General features: G+C 47.0%; 1 protein-coding gene across 3 annotated transcripts in view; it reads right to left on the bottom strand.

The window, feature by feature from the left end:
• The window catches only part of MINK1 (misshapen like kinase 1), a 631,604-nt gene that overhangs the window by 143,135 nt on the left and 462,060 nt on the right, over window positions 1–26,409 (bottom strand). For all 3 annotated transcript variants that reach the window (XM_078670621.1, XM_078670619.1, XM_078670620.1), the window contains one exon: window positions 14,846–14,931. In XM_078670621.1, coding sequence (XP_078526747.1) covers window positions 14,846–14,931 — 86 coding nt within the window. The remainder of the gene's footprint in view (window positions 1–14,845; window positions 14,932–26,409) is intronic.

Raw genomic sequence — 26,409 nt, 5'->3', positions numbered from 1 at the left:
TGATTCAGAAGTCTGAGGTGTGGAGAGGTTACTAGTGTTGGACTGCACTGAGCCACTAACGGCAGAACAGTCCCCAGAGTGTAACACGACCGACAAAAATAAATCAGTTGATATATGAAAGAAGGAGAAAATCTCCACGAAGGACCAGTCTGTTGACCAAAATAAGCGGATTTAACTAAAGCAAACCAACCTATGAGCGCGAAAGCAAAACTAATAACAGGCTGGTCTTTGTTTGAAAACCAGGAACAGGATCCAGTGACAGAAATTAAAATTCGCTAGAAATACCCTAGTCAAGAGGGTTCTCCCATGATCACGGTGGTACTTGATCAGGACAGGTGAACTGTCACTTATTGACCTGGCCTCAGTAGGTGATGCGAGGTCGCTTCTGATGCTCTTCATCCTAAGAGCGGCCAGTGGAAAGCTTTAGTCTCAAAAGGGGCAACAGTTAGAGCACTTCAGATACAGTTCTGGTTGAGCCAACCCCTCAAGCCATGACCAGGTCTGTCCCCCCCCCCCTTTGTTTTACAATGTTTGACTTCGCTACACCCTCTGTACCATTGTGTTTTGGTTACTCATGCTTTCGCCAAATCTGTTCAGAGCTCTGATACCCGTAAGGGTCTTGTTCGCGCATTATAAAACGTTTCAAATAAATAATATTATTTGATACGGGGAGATAAGATGTCCTTGTGCAGCTCTCTATATCTGTCCAAATACAACTTATTAGTGTGTCCTGTGCTTTGCAACAGTTACCATAGGTGAAATCCGAACCTGCTCTCATTTCACGCGCGAGGGATGATTTCTACCGCCCCAGTGAGGTATAAACAGGGGTGTTAGGATCTTGGATAGCATCAAGTGACGAAATGGAAGTACCCGATGCTGCCTGTAAGATGTGAAGTATAGATTAAATCTACAGACCATGTGCGACATGTCTAGATTTCCAAGGCTTAGCTATGCCAGGTTATCTTCCCACACCACTTCTTATGCGAGGTGCTGGGCTGATCATGGGGTAGGAAGCCACACCATGCATCACAGCTCATCCGGGGCTTCAAGCAGCTTCAGGATAGCTCCTCACTTATAGACATGAAGGTTGAGTCGATATCGCATAATGTGCTCCAAACACGATGGGCATGATTTACCCAAAACAAAATGTGATTATATTCTGGCTAAATGGTGCCATGAAGAGAGATAGAAAATATTTTACAAAGAAGAAATGTCAAGAAATCAAATATAAATATTATGTAACAAGTATGTCTAAAAGAGAATACGAGGGCACCCTCATCGCGATGCCTTGTACACAAGGCCGCTTTCACTTACACCCAAAATGACCGATGACCCAGTTCCATTGCCTGGTGCCCAAACACTGCAGGTATGTGCAGTCATGGGGTCACACAAACAAGTAACTTACCTTACTTAAAGCCATTTCTGGTAGACACTATATCTAACCACAGACTCCCCTCCTTAAGAACCTCAGGTGCCAGTCTAGACCTGGAGATATTGTAGCAGTGCTCCCATGTGCCGGTAGGTAGTGTTGTGCGGCTCTGTGTTGACACCATACTGCGCACAAAGCGATGAAGCGGAAACACATAAGCAACTTCTCCACACACTAAGGTCCTTTTTTATCAATTGTCTCCTTCAGGACCCTCAGACACAGAGCATCGAACAATTAACCAGAACACTCCGCCGCTTTCTCACATGGGACCTTTTTACTTGTTAAAGACGCCACTCCATGGAATGGGGAGGGCCAGTAATGAATGTGTGGTTAGAGTATCCACAAGAAAGACCATTACAGAAGGTAGGTGTCTTCTTCTGATAGATCATTCTAACTGCATTTTCCTAAGCATACAATTATATATAGCAAAACCATCCATGGTGGGGGCCTGGGGAGTGGACTCGTTTCAACATTTCCTGCAGAACTTGGTTGGCAAAGCGACTTTCCTATCGGTCAAAACTGTTACGGTAGCAGTGCCTCCTAAATGTATGCACAGACGTCCACATTGGAGCCTGGCAGATGTCCACAACTGTGTACCCCTCGCATTAGTGTTGTGACAGCTTTAGTGAATAGGTTCTCCAGGTCTTCAAGGAGTTGTTTCTTGGCTAGTGTTTAGCAGATTTTGATACAGAGAACTATCCACCTTTACAGGTCCTCTTTTGCATCGCCCTTTGTTAGAGAAACTCTAGCAAAGGGCTGACCATCTCTGCACAATGTTCTTATGTGCAGTCGATGTGAGAGCTTTGAGCCATCTTAGTGTCACGCTGAAGTCTTTCCTCCTCTTTTAAGGGATAAAGCAGGGCAAACAGCACAGGAGAGTAACCGATCAGACAACGTGGAATGGAGTCACAACCTTCAGTAGGAAAGCCACCCAAGGATCTCAGAGCCAATCGATCAAGGAGAGAAGGTGCTGTAAGGTGGCTGCAGTTTACTTGTGTGACATGTTGATGTTATCGCAATAAAGAAGATGGTTTGTTAGTGTCAAGAATCGTAAGGAACAGCTCAGCATTGGCTCGAAGGGTGCACACACGCAAGAAACGTCAAGACCAAGTTCAGGTCGTAACATGGCGTAATTAGCAGCTTTGGGGTGCGAGTGGGCGAGCAGGGATATCAGAGAAACAAGATTCTTCAAACCTTTTACAAAATGCAACAAAATAAGAGACTTATACAATAATGGTTAATCAGGGAAACACAAAAAGGCCAAAAGGCTGGCACATAGCCCTTCCCTATGCCCACCACAAGTTTTTACAGGGAGAACAAAAGAACCAACAAAATCCCATCTGAAAGTTTGGCTTGCAAGGAGTCGGTGTTTCGGACCCTGCACCAGGCAACAAATTTGTCCCAACGCCTAGTGTACATTGACTTTGTGGAAGGGCACGTGGCTACAATGATGATATCAACCACCTCAGTCAGTAAGTTAAAGCATTCAATTGCAGCCACCTAATCTCCATGCATGGAGCTGTAGGTGGTGGAGACTCTGGTGTAGGGCCCTGCCTTGGTGCTGAGTCAGGAGCCCCCTAAAGATATAGCCTGACTTAAAGGCACATTCTCAGGCTCAGGAGGTGTGGGCACCACACACTCCTGGCCCATTGGTCGCCGAATAAGATGACATGTGTCCAGTTGGTCTTGATCTTCCTCGGACGTCGAGGCCGGACAGGTAGCAGGAAAGTGTCCTTCATTCCATTCCAGGCAGAAGGCACGCCCTTGCGAATGCCTCGGAGGAAATTCCAGCATTCAAAATTGAGACCCCAAGGTTCTCGATGGTGGTAGATAGATCTAGGCAAGCTGAAGATGCCTGGCCAATCAGGCCTTTCATTTCCACAGGGGGCTAGAGCCCTTGAAAGTCCAGGGCCACTCCTGGAGGCTCTGCTACTTTCCCAAGCTCCCTAAGGCTCATTGCAGCATGCCGGGGAAGTTTCAACAGAGAAGAAAAAGGGAGGAGTAAAGGTAGAGAGAAAGTGATCTGAGAGGGAGAAGAGAACGCGGGCAGAGAGAAAGGATGGATGAAAAGCAAGAGATTGCACAAGGAGAGGAAGCGAGCGGGCTGGTTTCAGCATTTTTACAGGGCTTCCTTTGATTCCCTCAGTCTGGACCTGCCTTTGACACCCTGGGATGGAGACGTCCGTCATGGTCTGCCAGACAACATTACTCAGTTTGTTTACTCTGACATTCTGGGACCCGCTAGGGTATTAGCTATGAGGAAGATGTCCCTCCACCTCCTGACACAGGAAACAAGACCCCACTATGCCCTGCTTGTTGTAGCACCACAAGGCATTCATGTTGTCTGTGAGGACTTACAACATCCTTCCAGTGAGGGATGGATTGAATGCGTTCAGGGTTAGATGGATCACCCAAAGCAACACGAGGCTGATATAGAGCTGGCTCTCAGAAGGGGACTTGAGGCCTCTGATCTCCCCCTCTCCCAGGTGACCCCCCGAGCCCATCAACGATGCATCTGGCACAACTGTAAACTCTGGGTGGGGGAGGAAGAGTGGCCTGCCTCATGTCAGGTTGGTATTCGTGAGCCACCACTGCGGATCCTGAGCAGTCTCCTGCAAGAACTGGATGGAGTCGGAGAGGCAGCCCTGATGCTAGGCACACTGACACCTGAAACTGTACTGCACACGTATGCCATCTTCTGTGTGCGAAGAGGAGATTGAAGAAGGCAAGGAGTCTTAGAAGCCTAAGAGGCGTCCTCACTAGGACCCAGGATTGAGCCTGAAACATAGGGATCATATCCTGATTGGTGCAGACTCGCAGTGTCAGTGGAAAGACCCTGCATCTCACTGCGCCCATGACCGCTCTAATGAAGGGGAACTTCTGCGTAGGGATATGTGGGACTGCGGCTCACTGAGGGAAAACCCCAAAGATGTCAGGATCTCGGAAGGCATCCGGAAGTGGTTTGTGACGACCCAGTCTTGAGCAGCCAGTCCTTGTGGTATGGGAACACATCCCCCTGGCCATTAATTCTTGAATAACTGAGGGGTCAAGGTAAGGCTGAAGGGAGGCACAGCAAATTGAAAGTGTTCCGACGACCCCCTGAACCGCAGAGAACACCTGTGGGATTGCAGGATGTGTATATGGAAATACGCATCCTGCAAGCCCAGGTACACCTAGGTACAGAGTTCAGAGGGGCTGAACCAAAGTGAACATTTAGAACTTGCCCTACATCAGAATGGCGTAAATGGGCTGAGGTCCAAGAAAGGCCCGAAGCCTGCGTCTTTCTTTTGAACAAGGAAGCAGTACAAATAGCACCCTCCTCCCTGTCGGAGTCTGGCATCCACTTCATGCCATCTTTAGGCAATAGAAGAGTGACTCTCTGCATCCGGATTGTGAAGGTGCCACTGAAAGTCACTCTGGCACAGGAGGAAGAGGGGTGGGGAATAAATGAGAGGCAGGGCATAGCCACAATGAACAATGTGTAGGGTCAACCTCTCTGACGTGATGGATCTCCAGCCAGCTGGGAATGCTCTTTTCTGCCTCCTACCAGCCAGGCATTGGCCTCTGAGGGCAACAAGGTAGCCACTGCTACAGAGGAGGAAGAGTTGGACTGCTGCAACCCTGCTGGCACGAATGGTTTCACTGTTGCCACACCCGTAGACATAAAAGGGCTTAGTCGGTTGCTTTAGTACAGACTGGGAAGGCTGGAACGGTCTGTAAGCCAGCCCCTTAGAGCAGCCCCTAAACTTCATGTATTTGTGTGGAAAATGCTTGGCTGGCAATAATAATCCCATTGTGCGAGCTGTGGCGCGACTGTCTTTAAATCATTCCAGTATCCAGGCATGTAGGTGCAGACTCTGGAGGTGGGAGTGTAGAACCTGCTGCTGTGAGTGTGAGAGGAGGCCAGTCCTGTGAGGAGAAGAAGGTCTGTGTACCATACCTTTCACGGCAAACCTGGACCTAGTAAAATGACATTGGCCAGGCAAATCTTCCTCTTAACCTGGGGAATCAAGGGGATGGGGGAAACGAGTAAAACCGATGTGAGCCCCAGTCCAAATGAAATGCTCACCCCAGATGTCCCTGCAATGGATACCAGAGGCTGCAGAAGGATGGGCAGTGAGTGCACTTGTAAGAGCTAAAAAGGTCTATCTAAGGTGTCTCCCACAGCCAGTAAATGTGCTGTACCACTTCTGTATGCAGACGCCACTTGTGATCGGCTGAACAATATCCACCGAGACTGTCCACATGCACGTTTAGAACCCCGGTCAAGTGATTTGCGATGATGTAAATCTGCTGGTTCTGAACCCAGGACTAGAGTCGTAGAAGATACAGCCCTACTCCTCCCTGTTTGTTTATATATCACAATATGGTAGTATTCCCTGTTAAGACTTGAATGGACTAACCACAAATTTAAGGGAGGAAGGCCTTGAGAGCCAGACGTATCACCCGCAACTCCAACAGATTGATATGCGACAATCGTTCCTCTGGAGACCTAAGACGTTTGATTTCCAGATCCCACAGATGAGCTCCCCATCCCAAAGTGGAGGCATCCGTTACAACTGTGACCCCTGAGGTGGAGGGTGAAACTGCTTCCCTTGAGACAGATTGCCGGACACACCTCACCACTGAAGACCAGCTGCAGTCTCTCTCTCGAGATCCTAACCAACTCTTTGAGATCCCATTGTGTTGAAACCACGGCCTGCGGAGGCACCACTGGAGGGCCCGCATGTGCCAGCGTGCATGGGTGACCAACAGAATGAAGGAAGCGAAGAGACCGAGCAGGCGCAAGACCTTCAGGACCGGAACAGACGCTCCATTCTGAAACACTGGAATCCTAGCCTGAATGTCCAGAATCCTCTGAGGAGGAGGGTGGGCTCGATTCACCGTAGTATCCCGACCTGCCCCTATCTACAGGGTGTGCTGCGAGTGCTCTAGGTGGGACTTGGGCTTGTTGATCTATAGGTCCAGGTTGTTGAACAACGGAGTTGTCAACTGCAAATGATACAACACCAACTCTGAAGCCCTGGCTTTGATCAGCCAATCGTCCGTGTAAGGGAATGTCTGTATACCCCACCGTCCGAGATAAACTGCAACCACCACCATCACCTTTATGTAGACTTGAGGTGGGGAAGGTAGACAAAACTGAAGGAACACAAACTGGTAATGTTGTAACCCCACCAGGAAACGGAGAAACTTCCAGTGCGATTGCACAATGGGGGGTTGCAAATACACATCCTGCAAATCGATCGAAACTATCCAGTCTTCCTTCTCTAGTGCAAAAAGCATCTATACAAGGGTCCACATTTTGAACTTCTCCTGCTTGAGGAACCAGTTTGAAATCCTGAGATCTAGGATCGGACATAGATGACCGTCCCTGTTGGGAATCAGGATGTACCGAGAATAGCATCCCTGACGCCATGCCTGCTCTAGAACCAACTCCATTGCGCCCTTTTGCAGTAGAGATTGAACCTCCTTCAGGAGGAGCAGAAGATGATTGTCTGAACAAAAACCTTGTTAGGAAGGAAAAGGTGGGGTGTACCTATTTTCTACAATATCCAATTCCCAAAGATCCGGTATGATCTCCACTGTGTAAGAAAATGAGCCGTCCTCCAACTGGGCAAGCATGTTCCCAAGTTGGCAAAACTAAGGCTGCTTTCCTGTGACATTGACAGGGGAGGAAGAGGAGCAAGATGGCTGATGGGCAGCACCCCACTGTCTACTTCAGCCCGCCCTCTTTGGCTCCTGTAGAGGAGATTGGACGGCTGCTGTCTTCCACAAAAGGAGAGGTTCTGGACAAACCTCCGGAACCACCGAAACTGCTCATAATCTCTGAACTGTTTGAAGGCCAAAAGATCTCGCAATCGCTTTATTATCCTTCAACCTTTCCAAGGCAGAATCAGCTTTGTCATCAAATAGTCTTGACCCATCAAATAGCAAATCCATTAGGGTAGATTTGACGGCAGGAGAGAAAACAGACCCTCTCAACCATGCTTGCATCCTCGTGGTGTCCGAGGTCACCACTAGCCTTGCAACAGAATCAGCAGTGTACAGGCCGACTGAATGAGCTGATGAGCAGTGGCCCGACTGTCATTCAACAGCTCCGTAAAGTGAACCTGAGGCAACTTCGGATTCACTGTTTGGCTGATTCCATCAATGCACGGATGCACCTTCCTAATGTACAGGTTGATTTCAAAGTCATGATGCCAGAGGAGAATACCTTCTTTGCAGACTGTTCCATCGTCTTCGATCCCCTATCTGCTGGCGTGGTCAGACAAGACCCAGGAGTCAACTTTGAGGAACAGGACGCTAGCATCAGCAAACTTTCAGGTGAAGGGTGGGTGGTTAAAAACAATGGATCACCTGGAGCAGGCTTATATCTTCTTGAAACAGGTGTAGATACTGCCGAAGATGTCACGGGTTTCTGCCAAATCTCCAGTATAGGCTTAGTCAAAGCCTCATTAAATGGCTATAAAGGCTCTGTTGATGTAGAAGAATGTAGCACCTCTGTTATCAAATTGGACTTGAGTTCAGTAGATGGAAAAGTCAAATCCAGCATCTCAGCCACCTTCCTTATCACCAAATGATATGAGATGACCGCAGGCAGAGGAATGCGTTTCAGGGACGATAACTCCCATTCCTGGGAAGTGTCTCTGCCACTTGCGAGCTCCAGATCCTCAAACTCAGGATCAAGTGACACTATTTCCCTTTCTTCTAAATCCTGATCTCTTTCAACAAACAAGTACTGCTCCTCTTCCAGAAGCTTCCGTGCTTCTCTTCGTGATCTATGCATCAACCTAGGCGTCGGCGAAGTCATTACCGGCATCACTAATGTCAGCAACAGAGCCGGTGACTTCTGTACCTGGCTAGTGGAAGTCAGTGGTACTGGAATCGACTGTTTCAACACCCATGAGGACCCATCTGATGTCGGAGAAGGCACAACCAGCGCAGAAGACTCCTGTAAGACTTCTACTAGTGAAGGAGTCATCTTTTGTTGGCGAAGGAGGAGGCCAGGATACCTGGGCCATTTGCATTAATGGCAGAAATAGCGCCTGCTAATACTGCGCCAGACGACCCCCCAAAAAAATAAAGCAGACCCATAGGGGCCTGCAGGCGTGCTGGATGGAGTCACCGCCTTGCTAAAAAGTGCGGTACAAAGGGTTTTAAAACATTTGATGGGTCGGCCCCTGGACCCGGGAAAGATGGATACTACTGCTCCTGTCGAGGAGGAATAGGCAGTGGTGGCACTGGAAGGAGTACTAGATCCGCCCCCAGCTCGGGGCGCTCAGGCGGAGTCAAAGGCCTTGGACTAAAAGGTGATGTCTGAACAGCCACTGGAGACTGGATTAGAGACACCGCACCTCTATCTTCCTGAGTCTTCGGACGGGGGACACCAACCTTAGTCATCTCTTGAAGATCAACGCTGGAATTATGACAGTGCTTTTTGCGATTCCTCTTTGATGACTTAGAAGAACGGGGAGACAGAGACTCCGAGGACGAGACTTCCGGCACCCTCTCTTCTTCCTTGCTTTGGCCATGACGTGTTGCATCCCTCTCCTTCAGGAACTTTGAATTAATCTTCTGATATGATAAACAGACGTTGCCTTCCTGGTCCGAACTAAGGCACCAAAGACAATCTTTATGAGGATCAGTGATCGACATCTAACACTCACATTTCCTGCAGGGTTGACCCTAGAATCCCTTGAAGGAGACACTGTTCCTGCAACAACATTGCTATTTCCTGGAAAAAATGTTGGAAGACTCCTACACTATGGAGAGCCTAGGAAAAAAAGTTACGCATCGCAGGCGTGGAAAAAAAGGGAACTGAAGTGAGCAGACGGACGAGGGCTTCTTATAGCTCCGACGATGTCACACAGAGTTGTGTACAAAGCCGTGGGCATTATGACGTCCTCGTGGACTTGGGAGAGCTGGAAAGAAAAGTTTCCATGGAATGCTGGTGCATTGGGATATTCAAAAGTTGAGAAATACACAGGTAGAGGTATCCATCAGTAAACCATATATGTTAATGCCGACGACAAACCTCAAATTGAAATATTGTGGACATGAGTGATTACTACTGAAAGAGAGGCCTGTATATGAACAGCCCTGATCTAAAGCTACGGTCCTAGTTCTGTTCCATCTGAGCATGATTGAAGGGCATGTCCAGTCGGATCTAGCGCCAGGAATGCAGAGCAAAGGGCCTGGGCAGGGCATGGCCAAGTGATAGGCCATGCACTCTGCAAACAAAGCAGGCTCCTTCTACTGCTGCAACCCTTCACTGAAAGGGCAATAAAAGGTCCAAGTGCAGACACTGGGCACAGTGGATGCAAAGACCTGCCAATGCATCCCGCTCTGAAGTGAACCTTCTCCTCCAGTCTGTGTTTGGCTGAAGGGCATTCTCCAAAGTCTCAGCCTGCAGGCGACGACCCCAAGTTCTGACCAGTGGAATGTGTCCTCAAGTGTCCTCACTCTGACTCACTCATTTCACGGATGTCAGCAATGATGTGCAGTAACCGGTGATGTCACTGATGATCTCACGTGTGATGCTATACGTTCGGTCGTGGGAGATGTCACATGTCAGGTTATGAGCAGTGCATGGCAAGAGTCTAAACTAAGAATAAAAATAAACTTTTAATGGCAAATTGCGAGTGCCCCCCCAGATTGCCCAGAGGGACGCTCGTTGTACCGACGGGAAGAGCGGTGCTCCTCATGCCGGAGCAGCGGCCAGGTGGGGTGATGCTATTTCTCCTACTAAATTAGGGGAGAAGATTGAACAAATTTGTGAAAAATATACAGGTGATATTTTTCCTTTTTTCATACAGTAGCCATTAACACCCAGGTCCTGAAGAAAGCAGTGACATATTTAGAGTCACAATTGCTGAAACATGTTGACCCTACTGACTGGCAGATATTATGTTACATCTGCTTGTTTTCTCACATTTTAATATTAGGAGTATTGAGGGAACCCAATAAAAAAACTTTTTTAAACTCAATAATTACCTAATTTTAACATAGCACCTTTTTCACAAATTTATATTTGGCACTGTAAATCAGCTACCCATAATAAATAATTCTCCGGTCTACAACTCTGGATTTTTCTGAAGTTATTCTTCTATCAACACTACACGGATAGACATACTGCGCCTTCTCCTGGGTAAGGAGAGCCCAAATGATGTAGGGCGGTACCGGGCGGGAGCTGATGGGCACTTTTTTCAAGAATGAGAATTTAAGTGCAGCATGACACATAGTCACATTTAATTGTTCATCTCGTAGCACTCTATTTGATGTTTTCACAGTAGGTTTGTAGTTTCCCTCTGACCTCCAGATACTTTTTTCGTTTGTAAAATTGTGAGTGCTATCAGGTTCTGTGCTGTGGGGAGTTTGCCACAGGACTGTAGTTTTTGTCTTGTTAGGTCATCCAGTTGCTTCTCGTAAAGTCTTAACTGAACTTTCACTAAGGTTTTTTCAGCTAATTTAAAAGTCTCCCAATACCACACCACCTAGATACTGCTATGAGTGGCCCGTTCTGACTGTAGGGAAAAGGCTTTTTGGTAACACCATACACACACTTCTGGCCATGCTTAGTGATTGATGGGAGTATGGGGCAGCCCGCAGAGCACTGGCCTTTCAGCAGTGCGACCGCTGCACACAACATACCAGTAAATGCAGCAGCCATGCACCTAGTGCTTGGGCACCAACCCACTACCCACTACCCGCTACAAGTGGGAGTAGAGCATGGCCTTGGCTACACCCTGCACCCAGACCTGCCCTGAATCATGGCGTCTGGCATTACACAGCTTGCACTGGGCAAACACTATTGCAAAGCGAAGCACTGCGACCACACTTGCTAGTGTGCAGCAAGCACTGACTGCCCCTCTTCTCACTGCCCATAATGGTATTGAGGATTTTCTAAGTAATCATTTTAGTTTTTGAAAACCGATGCAATGAGAAATGGCACCGGTTTAAGGTGCTCACCGTCACCCTCTGGACCACAGTGTGTGTTAAGAACCGAGAGGTGTTTCTAGGGGAGCACAGCATTATTTTAGCTTTTTCTTAACTGTTCCCACTGATCACATTCACAGTGAGGTTATCTTGTTCCTTTACCTTTGTTACACACAGCAAGCCCCATAATACTACATTTCTCTGTTTTTTTAGAGGGATTCTGTTGGATGAGGACAATCAACAGGTACAGGCATGACATTTATTCTTAAAAAAACAGACACACACAGCAGAAATGTAACCCACATGCTTAGAGAATCACAACTTTAGACTATTCAATTCCCAATAAACATATTTGTAATATTTCATTTCAAATTCGCAAGCGCTATAGGAGTCTCCAGACACGGATACTGTGGCTGAAATAGCAATCTTTGCTGGGGCTTTGTTCGGTGTTGGTATTCTGGAAACACAAATTCTGTGAAGGGTCCAGTTCTTGTCACACAGACTCTAATCTCGCAGTTGTTGGAAGGCAGACCTGACATCTACAGGCCGCCACACTTGAAACTGCTGCCAACGCTGCGCTTTAATGTACGGCTTCCAGGCACTGAACAGATGGATGGCTCAAGGTTCATGGGGACAAATTAAATACACAAGAACTGCAGGCTGTGTGTGTGTGAGGACGTCATTCCCTGCCGGAATAGCGCTACCAACCACAGTTATATCACTTCCAAGACTCAGAAGGAAGATCTCAAACAGCACCAACATACACAAGTTAACCTTATTCTGACATTGTACTAACTACGAGTGCGACGGTTCCGTATTCAATTCTGTTCATGGTCTACCAACAGCCACAAGCCTCATTCCTGAATGTCTTGCCAATCCCTATTCTCCACCCGTAACCCTACACAAGCTAGAACCGACCTTACAACCTCTAAAGGCGAACCAACACACACATCAGCAGCTTCTTACCTTGTAGTGCCCAGCAGCGCGCGTCCAGCATGGGCCCACACTGTCAGCGGCAGCCCCCAGTCCAGTCCCTGCTGAACAGGAAGGGTCTGGCCATATTTGGAACATTCGCTCCCACACTACGCAATGTTGCTCCAAAAAATATGTGGGTTTCCCAAAATTGAACTTTTTATAAAGACATTTTATAGATGAATATGAAAGGTATGGGTGTGATGATTTTTTATTCTTGTTTAAAATCACATTTTGGCTTTTTCCAACAGGCAGGCTACAGAAAAAGCAGCCTTGCAGGCCTGTGCCTGAGTCTTTAGTGTGAATGTCCTCTATACGGGTGCCCAGAATTAGTGTTTACATATAAAAGCCGGGTCACGTGATCTGGTCTTCTTGCTTGATCATCTTTGTGTTCACCCACGACAGCCAGGTACTCCTGCACCTGCATGGCAAGAGAGATGCCGCAGCAGCTTCCCGGAATGGATGGACCAAGGATGGACGGGCAGCTCCGGGCCCTAACTTACAACTGAAAGGAGAGAGAATTACTGACAACAGCAGAGACACTGTGGACCTGCTGTGTGGCCCGGGATGGGGACCGTCCTTAGTGGGTGAAGCAGCCGTTTCCATGGGCCCTCAGGGATGCGCCCTCCCAAGCCACGTTGAACGTTTACTGGTCTTGCAGGCGATAGACTATTGTAACCCCCTCTATTCAGGACAGCCGGAGGGCCTTCTTCAGGGGATTCAGAACTTGGCTCACAATAATCACAAGGGACTTCAGTAGAACACTGCCATGTCAATGCTGAGGTGTCTTCATTGACCCTCATTTCTGCAGAATGACCTCTGAACCCCTTTTGTAAAGGTAAACTGATTTTTTCGGGATGTGCCAGGTTCCACTTTCTGTGTTTTGGCCTCAGCTCTATATAAAAAAACTTCTTACCCACTGTGAAACACTTCCAATCACATCCTGTTGAGGGAACTTCTTAAGACTCTTGTGTTTCCGGTCTCTTTTTTAAAGTTCTAGCGAGTAAGCGTAGATGTAGAGTCCATCAGACTTTGTTCTGGTCCCACTCTGAGCTGCAGTTGTGCAGCGACAACTCCAGGAGATGGCTCTGTGCAGCTCGAGAACCTCAGAGCGCCAAGAAAGCAGATGTATACTGTAGATGTGTGGTGGATCCTGCATCCCATAACACAGGCCCTTTATTCTTTTTCAGGAGAGGAGTAACACACCCAAAGCTAGAACAGTGGACTTCAGATCTCTTGCAGCGCTCAAGGTGACCCAGGCACGGACTGGTGTCTGTGGTGTTCCTAAACCTGGAAGTGTGACCCCCCCAGTCCTCCCCCACCCCTAATCGGTGAGGCCACCCATGGCATGTGGAATTCCTATCACAAAAAACATGTACAGTCATTCCTGGAGCAGTTGGGACCATACTGGGCATAAAGGTCACCTTGGATGGCATATTTTGAGAATTCTTGCAATACTCGTGCTCACGTCTGGAACAACGGGGAGAATCTGGAATCCTGGGGATATACATAGTGCCTACTCCAGGCATTGTACGCCCAATCCTAGGCATACTGTTGGCCTCAACTTCATGGTATACATACTGAACATTCTTAGTGGGCCAACATGACAGGATAGTGAGAATCATTGGAATAACGGCGGCATTTCTACCATACGATAGTCACTAGCAGACTCGACTACGGGAACGCCCTCTACTCAGGAACATCTACCAAGCTCCTGAAACGACTACATCAAATCCAGAACGCCTCGGCACGACTGATCCTCGACACCCCCGATGCAGCCACATCACACCCCATCTGAGAAGCCTTCACTGGCTCCCCATCAACAAAAGGATCACCTTCAAAATCCTCATCCACGCACACAAAGCACTACACAACACAGGACCCACATACCTCAACGACCTACTCAGCTTCCACACCCCCACCCGTAGCCTCCGCTCGGCCAGCCTCGTCCTCGCCTCAGTTCCTTGTATCCGGAAAACCACCACCGGCGGCAGATCCTTCTCCTACCTCGCCGCCAAGACCTGGAACGCTCTTCCTACCATCCTACGACAGACCCAGGACCTGCTGGCTTTCAGAAGACTTCTCAAGACCTGGCTCTTCGACCAGTAGCGGCCCCTCCCCCGCCCGCGCCTTGAGACCCTCACAGGTATGTAGAGCGCTTTATAAATGCAGTGATTGATTGATTGATTAATACATGGGCTTGCAGGCCTGTACATGGCTGGCAGCAGTACCTGGAAATGATAGTCTGAGGCATGGGGAGAAAACATGTTTAATAAAACACTGTGTTTGAGATTTAAGCGCTTTCGCTTGGGGAGTTGAGCTTGTATCTGAAAGCAAAATGTGTTCATTTTCAGCAACTGATGTTTGTAGCAAATCCCTGCATGTCCCAGGTATACTTAAAGGTGACGTGTGAGAGATGCTGCCCTCTCAGCTGGAAAAAGCAAACATGTCCTAGTGCCGGTGCAATACTAACACAAGAAGTGGTGGCCACAAGAGGCCCATTACCTGGCACGAACTGCTTGGATCTGCCGTGTGCCCGAAGCTCCACTCGTGTTCAGAGCTGTAGCTATCGAAGTCGTCCTTTGAGGGACCTTGATTAAAAAACAATATTAAAACAAAAGAAACAGATTAGAGAGCAGAGCCATCAAAACTGGGGTCAAGAATCAGCATGGATTACAGGGCCATGTGAACACAACTTTCAATTTATAATTCTCGGCTGCAGTAGGACAAACAAATAGCAGCAACTTAGAAGTTGCAAAAAGCGGAGCATTGGCCTACAGATCCAGCTTGTCAATAATGTCTCTGTCCATCGATCCTTCAATCATTAAAATCCAGCCGAAGAACGTGTGTGAAGGAAATGCACCGAGATAAATGACATTGGGGGTTATCAGGATATTTGGGGTGAGAGGTGCACCTCGGTTTCACCGGAGAGCACCATTATTTTCCCACCTGATACCCACTCCGCATTGTGGTACTTGGAGCGCTCTTCAAATGCAGGTTCTGCTGTGTGAAGGCGGCTTGTTTCAACACCTCGTCTCCCGACAGCCTTCGCTGAGACCTCAGCTCTAGAAGAATAATCAATCTACCTTTTGTAAATGCGGAGCAGGTACCAGTCCTACCAACCAAAGAGATGATCAGGCGATGACGCCATCATGTGATGGTGAGAATGCGTTGTTCACCTCCTGCACACTTGCAGGTCACCGTGAAAGCCTGGCTAGATTACTATTTATTAAAAGCCTTATACAGGCCACCCCTGTTCTCTTCTACAATCTGGGAGCTGTAAGGAAAGATAGAGAAAGGGAAGAGATATTCATCGGCTACCTGCCCCGGCTCCCTCCCTACGACACACGCAGAAGCAAAGCATGGCATGTGGGGTTGTCAAAAGTAAGAGAATAGAGAATAAAACTATTTAGGAGATATCAAGGAACTATTTTAATGCAGAGGTTCTCCTGACAGGACCAACAAACTGATTGAAGCAACTGGTGGGGCGTAACGTTCCCAAGTCGCTGAGATTAAGAAATAGTCTAATCAGCTCAACATGTTTCACCCCTGATGACCCCGAACGGATCCAAGGTACTTCGTCAGGACCAGTAAAAGGTGGGTGGTGAACCTACCCCACACCTATTATGTGATGTAGGTATTCCCCAATGGCAAAGTATCTGGTGAAAGACCTACCCTCCTCTGCTCGCCAAAATCCTAGCGAGAAGAGGAGGGTAGGTCCCAGGTCCTTCACGCACTGGTAACATTCAGCAGCAGTGCGCTGACATCTGCATCAACCAATGGGGATATGGATGATGGTTACACAGGGTGGACAAGCATAACATATCTATTTCTACACCAGGTACTTTACCATACAGTTTTATCTGTAAATGATCTCCGCCGAGGTGACCCTTTGTGCGGCCCGTAGGCCAATGCAGCGCCAGACGAGGAGCAATGCCCAATGATGAAGCATAACATCCTTAGGGGTGTGTGAGGGCAACAAGTAATAGGCCTTAGGATTCCCCCTCATGCTCTTATATTTATATTTTTGAGAAGCGTCCTCCTTTTTCTTTCACCTCTCCTTTCTTTAGGAACAGTGCTTTTGTGGCTGACATTACGACTGCCCTCTGAGCCTGGGCACTGGACCAGTATTGGCTCCCAGACCCCCTCTTCTCTTTGCCTTGTGTGATCTGTATTATAGACAAGCAGAGAGAGCCTTGAGCATCAGACATGTCCACCTTGGACTGGTGGGAGAAGGGTACAGCAGTGAGGGAATTTTGATGCCATCAATCACATCTTATTTCACTTCATAGCACCGAGACCAAAGAAACATGAACCTTTTCTGATGTGTTCTTCCTCCCTGAAGACAAAGCAACTGCACTGAAGGATGGATGTTTGAGACTAGACAGTCCTAGGACTACAACTAGAAGAAAAGAGAAGAGAGGTATGTGTTCCTAGTAGCACTATCAACCCCCTGCATTCTCAAAGAGTGGAATGGTTATACAGCTGGAAACAAACAACGTAGCTAAGGTGCGCCTCTTCTGCAACCCAGTAATGTACGCCAGGAGCGGGGCATCCCCGTAGGGCGCAGAGGTTAGTAGCCGGTTCTCTATGGATACCTCCGACAGGGAGCAGACTGTGCACACTCACCTGGAGACATAGGACACTGTTCAGCTGACACTAACACTTGGGCGATCATCTACCTGTGGACTACCGATTAATAGCAAAGATTCCCTGGTGCCCCCCAGTGCAGGAGTGGACGGGCGGGGGGTTAATTCTGCACTTCTTGTTATGTCGATGCCTTCTACTGCCGAGATGTGAGACCTGGTGCTGAAATCCAGCCCACGTCTGATGTGGAAACCCACAAGGCATCAACTTAAGTGATCGACATCGCCAGTTTGAGGTTACTGTTCGTGTGTAACCGTGAGCGAGTTTTCGAAAGCAAAACTGACTTTAAATTACTCGATTCAAATGTGCTGGGAATGAAAAAAGTGATCTTTCAGGTCACATGCTAAACGTAATTCATAGTCAAGAGTACAAAAAATCGTTTAGTGAATAAAGCCATCACAAAATGAAGGACACAGATGTGAGAAGCCATCACAATTACACTCTTTAGCTAAGGAAAAGTAATGATGCTGGAATTGTTCTTCAGGTTACGGTTAGGCAGGTCATCTTATAAACCTCATTAAGTTAGATGAGGAGCCTAATATTACCAACTTCTGTAACCTCGGCTAAGTCAATGAAGCTCGGTTGACATGAAAGATGAACATAACAAGAGGACAACTGCGAGCTTCCGACTCCGTGGCCCATCAGCAAAAACTAAACACGCTTCTCATCTACTGAGATCTAGTGAACTCTCTCTTGGCCACTGCCACATTCTCAACGGACTGCTTCAATCGACTCGTATCAGCCACTTAGGGAGCCAGGACCTCAAGCACAAATCTGTCCTGGTCCGTTTGAAAGAGAGCCCTCTCCACGCGACTGGTCCACATTCTTGTACGTTTGGAGAAGGCGGATAAACCGGAGAATGAGTAAGGGATAGAAAAGAGGTTGTGATGAGGAGGCAGTTCTAAGAGAGAAAGAAAAGTAGAGCAGGAGTAGTGGTGGACTGAAAGCATCCTGCCCAGTAAAGGAACCCAGCCTTCTGCCACCTAGGCCATGTTCTGTGGCGATCTGTGGTTTCCACGAAGCGGTCAAACTGGGCAATCGGTGATGGATCAAGCCCTGATCTTTTGACTGGGTATGAGTGTTCTGCTTAATTCAGATGCTCTGTCCATCACCACCCCCTTTTGTGAATCGTTTTAGCCACTATAGGAGTGGCAGGGTATGCTCAGACATGAGTCCCTTGCTCACTGCACCATCAGGATTCAAGCAAGCTGGGCCAAAGACGGCTGCAATGCCAGAAACCGGTCCCCGGAAGCTTGTTTCCTTTCCAGTAAAGAATTGGCTTGGTAGTTTGGTCTGCCCTGTTCCCATGATGCACTGGGCCAGGGACAGACTAATTTGCATGTAGCCAGGTTCTGAACTGGGATGGTGCAGTGAGCTAAAAAAAGGTGATGGATCAAGCCCTGATCTTTTGACTGGGTATGAGTGTTCTGCTTAATTCAGATGCTCTGTCCATCACCACCCCCTTTTGTGAATCGTTTTGGCCACTATAGGAGTGGCAGGGTATGCTCAGACATGAGTCCCTTGCTCACTGCACCATCAGGATTCAAGCAAGCCGGGCCGAAGACGGCTGCAATGCCAGAAACCGGTCCCCGGAAGCTTGTTTCCTTTCCAGTAAAGAATTGGCTTGGTAGTTTGGTCTGCCCTGTTCCCATGATGCACTGGGCCAGGGACAGACTAATTTGCATGTAGCCAGGTTCTGAACTGGGATGGTGCAGTGAGCTAAAAAACGGTGATGGATCAAGTCCTGATCTTTTGACTGGGTATGAGTGTTCTGCTTAATCAGATGCTCTGTCCATCACCACCCCCTTTTGAGAATCGTGGAAACCCACAAGGCATCCACTTAAGTGATCGACATCGCCAGTTTGAGGTTACTGTTCGTGTGTAACCGTGAGCGAGTTTTCGAAAGCAAAACGGACTTTAAATTACTCGATTCAAATGTGCTGGGAATGAAAAAAGTGATCTTTCAGGTCACATGCTAAACGTAATTCATAGTCAAGAGTACAAAAAATTGTTTAGTGAATAAAGCCATCACAAAATGAAGGACACAGATGTGAGAAGCCATCACAATTACACTCTTTAGCTAAGGAAAAGTAATGATGCTGGAATTGTTCTTCAGGTTACGGTTAGGCAGGTCATCTTATAAACCTCATTAAGTTAGATGAGGAGCCTAATATTACCAACTTCTGTAACCTCGGCTAAGTCAATGAAGCTCGGTTGACATGAAAGATGAACATAACAAGAGGACAACTGCGAGCTTCCGACTCCGTGGCCCATCAGCAAAAACTAAACACGCTTCTCATCTACTGAGATCTAGTGAACTCTCTCTTGGCCACTGCCACATTCTCAACGGACTGCTTCAATCGACTCGTATCAGCCACTTAGGGAGCCAGGACCTCAAGCACAAATCTGTCCTGGTCCGTTTGAAAGAGAGCCCTCTCCACGCGACTGGTCCACATTCTTGTACGTTTGGAGAAGGCGGATAAACCGGAGAATGAGTAAGGGATAGAAAAGAGGTTGTGATGAGGAGGCAGTTCTAAGAGAGAAAGAAAAGTAGAGCAGGAGTAGTGGTGGACTGAAAGCATCCTGCCCAGTAAAGGAACCCAGCCTTCTGCCACCTAGGCCATGTTCTGTGGCGATCTGTGGTTTCCACGAAGCGGTCAAACTGGGCAATCGGTGATGGATCAAGCCCTGATCTTTTGACTGGGTATGAGTGTTCTGCTTAATTCAGATGCTCTGTCCATCACCACCCCCTTTTGTGAATCGTTTTAGCCACTATAGGAGTGGCAGGGTATGCTCAGACATGAGTCCCTTGCTCACTGCACCATCAGGATTCAAGCAAGCTGGGCCAAAGACGGCTGCAATGCCAGAAACCGGTCCCCGGAAGCTTGTTTCCTTTCCAGTAAAGAATTGGCTTGGTAGTTTGGTCTGCCCTGTTCCCATGATGCACTGGGCCAGGGACAGACTAATTTGCATGTAGCCAGGTTCTGAACTGGGATGGTGCAGTGAGCTAAAAAAAGGTGATGGATCAAGCCCTGATCTTTTGACTGGGTATGAGTGTTCTGCTTAATTCAGATGCTCTGTCCATCACCACCCCCTTTTGTGAATCGTTTTGGCCACTATAGGAGTGGCAGGGTATGCTCAGACATGAGTCCCTTGCTCACTGCACCATCAGGATTCAAGCAAGCCGGGCCGAAGACGGCTGCAATGCCAGAAACCGGTCCCCGGAAGCTTGTTTCCTTTCCAGTAAAGAATTGGCTTGGTAGTTTGGTCTGCCCTGTTCCCATGATGCACTGGGCCAGGGACAGACTAATTTGCATGTAGCCAGGTTCTGAACTGGGATGGTGCAGTGAGCTAAAAAACGGTGATGGATCAAGTCCTGATCTTTTGACTGGGTATGAGTGTTCTGCTTAATCAGATGCTCTGTCCATCACCACCCCCTTTTGAGAATCGTGGAAACCCACAAGGCATCCACTTAAGTGATCGACATCGCCAGTTTGAGGTTACTGTTCGTGTGTAACCGTGAGCGAGTTTTCGAAAGCAAAACTGACTTTAAATTACTCGATTCAAATGTGCTGGGAATGAAAAAAGTGATCTTTCAGGTCACATGCTAAACGTAATTCATAGTCAAGAGTACAAAAAATTGTTTAGTGAATAAAGCCATCACAAAATGAAGGACACAGATGTGAGAAGCCATCACAATTACACTCTTTAGCTAAGGAAAAGTAATGATGCTGGAATTGTTCTTCAGGTTACGGTTAGGCAGGTCATCTTATAAACCTCATTAAGTTAGATGAGGGTGTTGTGATTAGAAGGGTTAGACCCATATAGTCATTGGGACCTGGGTAATTGATTAGGGTATACGAAAGGGGTCCCAGACCAAGAACATAGAAAAATGTTTTAAATCACATAATTATTTAAATAGGTTCAAGAAGCAAAAGGTGGTACTCAGTGTTTTTATTATCACTGCACCAAAGGACATTCATTGTTCGAAAAATCATACATATAGTACACACATTTGGGTGCGCCCACAAAAGGGGAAAGGGGGGTGTGAGAAAGGGAGGGGGTGTGTTTCAATTAGTTATACATCACTAATCAAATATTCATAAAACATTAAATTCAACATTCAAAACATGATTATCATCGATCCACAAGGAAGGGGTCAAATAACACACAAGTCCAATGAACCAATTTACAAAAGAAAAGAGACTCCCATATTGATTATTACTATCAGGCTGGGGTTAGGAGTTCTTGATTGTAGAGGATGGTCTACGTTTCGACCCAATGGTGTAGGACTGTAGATCCTTACTCGCGGGTAATGTGGGGCTGGTTCCTAGGCACAAATTTAAAACACCAAATTACTTGAAACGGTCTCAAAAGAGTCCCGACATAGTCATTCATCAAGACACCCAGAAGGGGTGTTGATTTAAGGATTAAAGGAGGAGTAAAAGGTTTGGAAGAGAGGTTCGCTTATAATGAGGAAGAAGTCTAGAAAAAACCAAGTTACGTGGTATGGTTTACCTGACGGTGCAGGTAGAAAAAACGGCCTGCCCGTTGGGCGCGGTCCGTGTTCAAGCGGTCCCTTGTTCCAGTGTGTTATCGTCTGGAAATCATAATGGAGAAAATAACATTGAAGTAACAGGTACCAATTGATTGAAGCAAAAGCTACACGGTCTGGGGCGTGATCAGTCTTGATGAATGACTATGTCGGGACTCTTTTGAGACCGTTTCAAGTAATTTGGTGTTTTAAATTTGTGCCTAGGAACCAGCCCCACATTACCCTCACCCCCCTGCCCCTCACGTCCTGATGAAGACCCGCGAGTAAGGATCTACAGTCCTACACCATTGGGTCGAAACGTAGACCATCGTCTACAATCAAGAACTCCTAACCCCAGCCTGATAGTAATAATCAATATGGGAGTCTCTTTTCTTTTGTAAATTGGTTCATTGGACTTGTGTGTTATTTGACCCCTTCCTTGTGGATCGATGATAATCATGTTTTGAATGTTGAATTTAATGTTTTATGAATATTTGATTAGTGATGTATAACTAATTGAAACACACCCCCTCCCTTTCTCACACCCCCCTTTCCCCTTTTGTGGGCGCACCCAAATGTGTGTACTATATGTATGATTTTTCGAACAATGAATGTCCTTTGGTGCAGTGATAATAAAAACACTGAGTACCACCTTTTGCTTCTTGAACCTATTTAAATAATTATGTGATTTAAAACATTTTTCTATGTTCTTGGCCTGGGACCCCTTTCGTATACCCTAAGTTAGATGAGGAGCCTAATATTACCAACTTCTGTAACCTCGGCTAAGCCAATGAAGCTCGGTTGACATGAAAGATGAACATAACAAGAGGACAACTGCGAGCTTCCCACTCCGTGGCCCATCAGCAAAAACTAGACACGCTTCTCATCTACTGAGATCTAGTGAACTCTCTCTTGGCCACTGCCACATTCTCAACGGACTGCTTCAATCGACTCGTATCAGCCACTTAGGGAGCCAGGACCTCAAGCACAAATCTGTCCTGGTCCGTTTGAAAGAGAGCCCTCTCCACGCGACTGGTCCACATTCTTGTACGTTTGGAGAAGGCGGATAAACTGGAGAATGAGTAAGGGATAGAAAAGAGGTTGTGATGAGGAGGCAGTTCTAAGAGAGAAAGACAAGTAGAGCAGGAGTAGTGGTGGACTGAAAGCATCCTGCCCAGTTAAGGAACCCAGCCTTCGGCCACCTAGGCCATGTTCTGTGGTTTCCACGAAGCGGTCATCCTGGGCAATCGCTACAGATCCAAGATACAGTCAAACGCACAAAGGAGTACATTGCGCGTGTAAATCATCATATGACGCATTTAAACCAATGGTTTGTGTAATTAAACCAATATAATACCTAAGCACATCCATACATTACGGGGGTGAAGCAATATATGGGTTCACCTTGAGCTGGCAGGATGGCCCAGTGAATTAAACGTTTACTAGTGAAAGAGGCGATGACTGATCTGCGGGTCACAAGTTCAGCTCCTGGTAACGCCAACTCACCCTTCCATAGGTTGGTTAATTTAGTAACAAGAACTGGTTAACCAGAACATCTTTTAAATACAATGCTTAGAAGAGGAAGAAGTGCTATATGAAGCGCTATATAAAAACGTTATTATGCTAGGCATTTTAACCAGGACATTAACCACATGTCCACTTTGTTACTGAGCACATCAGAGTATCTTTAATGCAAAAGGGGCACTACGAAGGAAGGCATCAGGCATAAAACAAACTCTGTTACACCTTGTGAGCTAGGACAAAGCAACCAAACATGCCTGCAACTGATACATTGTGCGTACACACACCACCAAAATACACTAAACTGTCAAAACAGGGTGTTGTGATAAAAAAGGTATATTAGAAAGACTCCCACACTTTAACCCTGTTTTCATCAGGCAAGCCAATGTGCATAATATGTGTACACATAATCTACTTAAACATTAACAAACCTAATCAAAAGCACAAACCAGTTCTTGCCTTCGACCCTGTACAGTGCTCCACTGCCTTTGGGCTAGGTTTGTGCTACACAAATGCCACATACCTACATTGTGTACAAACCAGTGTAGTTCCCGGCACTATGCACAAAGACACATCCAATGCTTTCTACATAAACCACGGCTGTGTGAGGCACTACGGTTGACATAAACCAATGATGCCACATCATTTCGGCCGTTGTGAGCCCTCGTGCCAATGCGCTTGCTCCCAAAGTACAGAGGTACGGATAATAGGGTACCCAAGTGAATGTTCCAAGATGTACCGGCCTAAGAAAGAGGAGTCTGTCTCGTCAAGACTCAGACGCATTGCCTGCAGCAGATGTTGGTGGTTTGCGCTCCACTCACTGAGCCATGCTGCCAGCAAATAACCACAAGCCAGACTGTATAAATCTTGAGCACAACCCATATTTATAACCATCTCAGAAAACAAAAGGCGATTTAATGCCCTTCCCAAAACCTTTAAAGGACTTGTTTTAGCATCCGAGCACGATGGATGCCTTTAGATTCCTTCCATTGGTCCTCAGCACAAGATTTAAACTGTAGAGAAGCCAGACCCGGGTTTGGAGCGTGGAAATAAGACCCTCTGCAGCTTCTCCCTCCCTGGGAACAGGGGGAGTCACCACACACTATCACTCACGGTGCAGAAAAAAGCAATATTCAATATTATTGCTATTCCCTAAACTTATCCATGTCCATGTGGGAAAGGAGACACAAACAGACCATATAAGAATTGAAACAAAAGAAACTAAATATGAACAAGCGGTAAAACAGGATAGGATAGGTAGAGTCAATACCCTTATTTTGAATAACGGATTCCCTGCAGCTTGCGCTCACATCCTCACACATTTTATACTGTCCTGGCTATAGAGCATCTCAACACAGTAAAAATAAAAGCTTGATTTAAGCCCTATATGAGGATAAATGTAGCCTCAGCTGAAGACACTCCTGTATCAGAAAATTAGGAAGAGCGGATTTGGCAAAACCTGCAAGTATAATCAAACAAAAAAAACAAAATGGAAAAGTAAACATGACACAGCTGTGACAGTCCTCTGAGACAGTAACATACACATTACAATTGATAAGTTTGGTTCAAACAGAGGATGACACGGGAGGCTTGAAATTCATATTCTTACAATATAGCCATATATTTTAGGAATCATTAAAACAATATTTCACAATATACCCACCTGCTTTTCTTACCAAGAAGCAACACATTTTCAGAGTAGCCAGGCGCTGAGACATTGACAGCCAGAGAAAGGAAGAAAGGAGGAAGCAAGCAGCCACTTGCGAGGTGGAAACAAAGCAATGTTAAGGCCACGCCATATCACACCGTGAAAAGGAAAATGCAGTGTGGGGGGTTAAAAAGAAGCGAGGAAGAGTTATATGGCTTTTTGAGGGGCCACAGAGCAGTGTTAATGAGACTGGCCTAGGGAGGAAGTAGTGATGACGTCCTCTTGCTGGGAGACAAGACTCCTGGTGAGAAGCCCCTGGAGGGGCTGTGGGACATGCACTTGGATTCGGTTTGGTGGAAGAGCCTTTCCATCACATTGGTAGGTCCTACGTCATCTAGCTATCTTTGAGAATTCCTTCCAAGCAGCCAGCAGAGGCTCCAAAAGGGACCTGATGAAGGGCAGCGGAGGCTCTGACCCTGCGGAGGAAGGCTGCCAGGTTTCAGTTAATGTTCGATCTCCTCGCAGTGGATGGTAAGGCCAGATCCAAAGCTTCAGCTCCTTTTCATACCATCAAAGTGAACTAAGAGTTCCTCTGACGGAAGACCAAAGGAGGAAGTGAACTTACCTTGAGTCCGCTCACATTTTACATGCTCACATAAAGGCCAGCGCCAGTGATTTAAAAGAAGGAGGTCGCATCTTTGTATGGCCATGATCTTTACAGTCATGACAACAGCATCGGAGTTGGACCTAAAGCCTTCTTCCAAAGAGTCATATCCATGGGCCGAGCCAAGGGCTGGTCATCGAAACCGGATTAACTTTCTTTATTCTACTTGAATGATGTCAACAGATTTCAAGAGCTTGGAAGACTGCGCCCAAGGATGGCAACGACTGCACAGGGGATGGCACACTACAGGGCACCGTCTTTGTTGGAGGGCCGGGAGTAGAGGGACAGAGTCCGGAGGCTTAGGGGAGGACTCCTCTAAATTGTCAAACCCACATGAGCCTGCCTATCCTTTGAGAGTGACCCAGATGGTTACAGTTGTCCGGAAAGATTTAGCATCACTAGCAAGAAGACGTCACACCCTGCCTAAGGCCCAAGGGTGCCGATGCAGTTGGAAACTCTGGCTTCATCACTTTTTATGTTGGAATCCGCCCGACGAGAAGGAAGAGCCTCATGTCAGAGAATAGCGTCTGTACTCTGAACGGTCTTAGGAGAGAGACTGTTGGCTCAGAAAAAGAAGATTTCATCTTCCCCTGTGTTATTTGTGGGAAGGCCTTCTAGAGGATTGTTTCATATAGGTACTTACCTGAAGTAAAAGGAAAATGTTATTTAACTAAAGTTATTCAGTGTTGGAATCTTCAACAGATTCAGAACCCCAGTGAGTCCCACAATAACTCCTCAATCCCAGTAGTCTGAAAGGCCTTAAATCAGTGTCACTTAGTAGCAGGTTCACCTCTTTGGGAAAATCCAAACCTCACAGAAGCATTTCAACTCAGAGTTCTACCACCAGAGCAGAAAGAGCAAGTAACTGACGGAGAGTCTATACGCGGAGAGGTGGGAGGGTTGTATGTGGATCTATGAAAGATATCAATGGCGAAAAAGGGAAATGTTACTCACCCTGTAACCATGTGTTCACAGTACTTAGCGCTGGAGTTTCAAATGCTTTTCATACTCCTGCCTTATAGGCTTGGGCATGGATGTTTGCAAGTTTTTTTTTC

Source organism: Lissotriton helveticus, chromosome 12, assembly GCF_964261635.1.
Source record: "Lissotriton helveticus chromosome 12, aLisHel1.1, whole genome shotgun sequence".
Lineage (NCBI taxonomy): Eukaryota > Metazoa > Chordata > Amphibia > Caudata > Salamandridae > Lissotriton > Lissotriton helveticus.
This window is presented reverse-complemented; position numbering and strand designations above follow the sequence as displayed.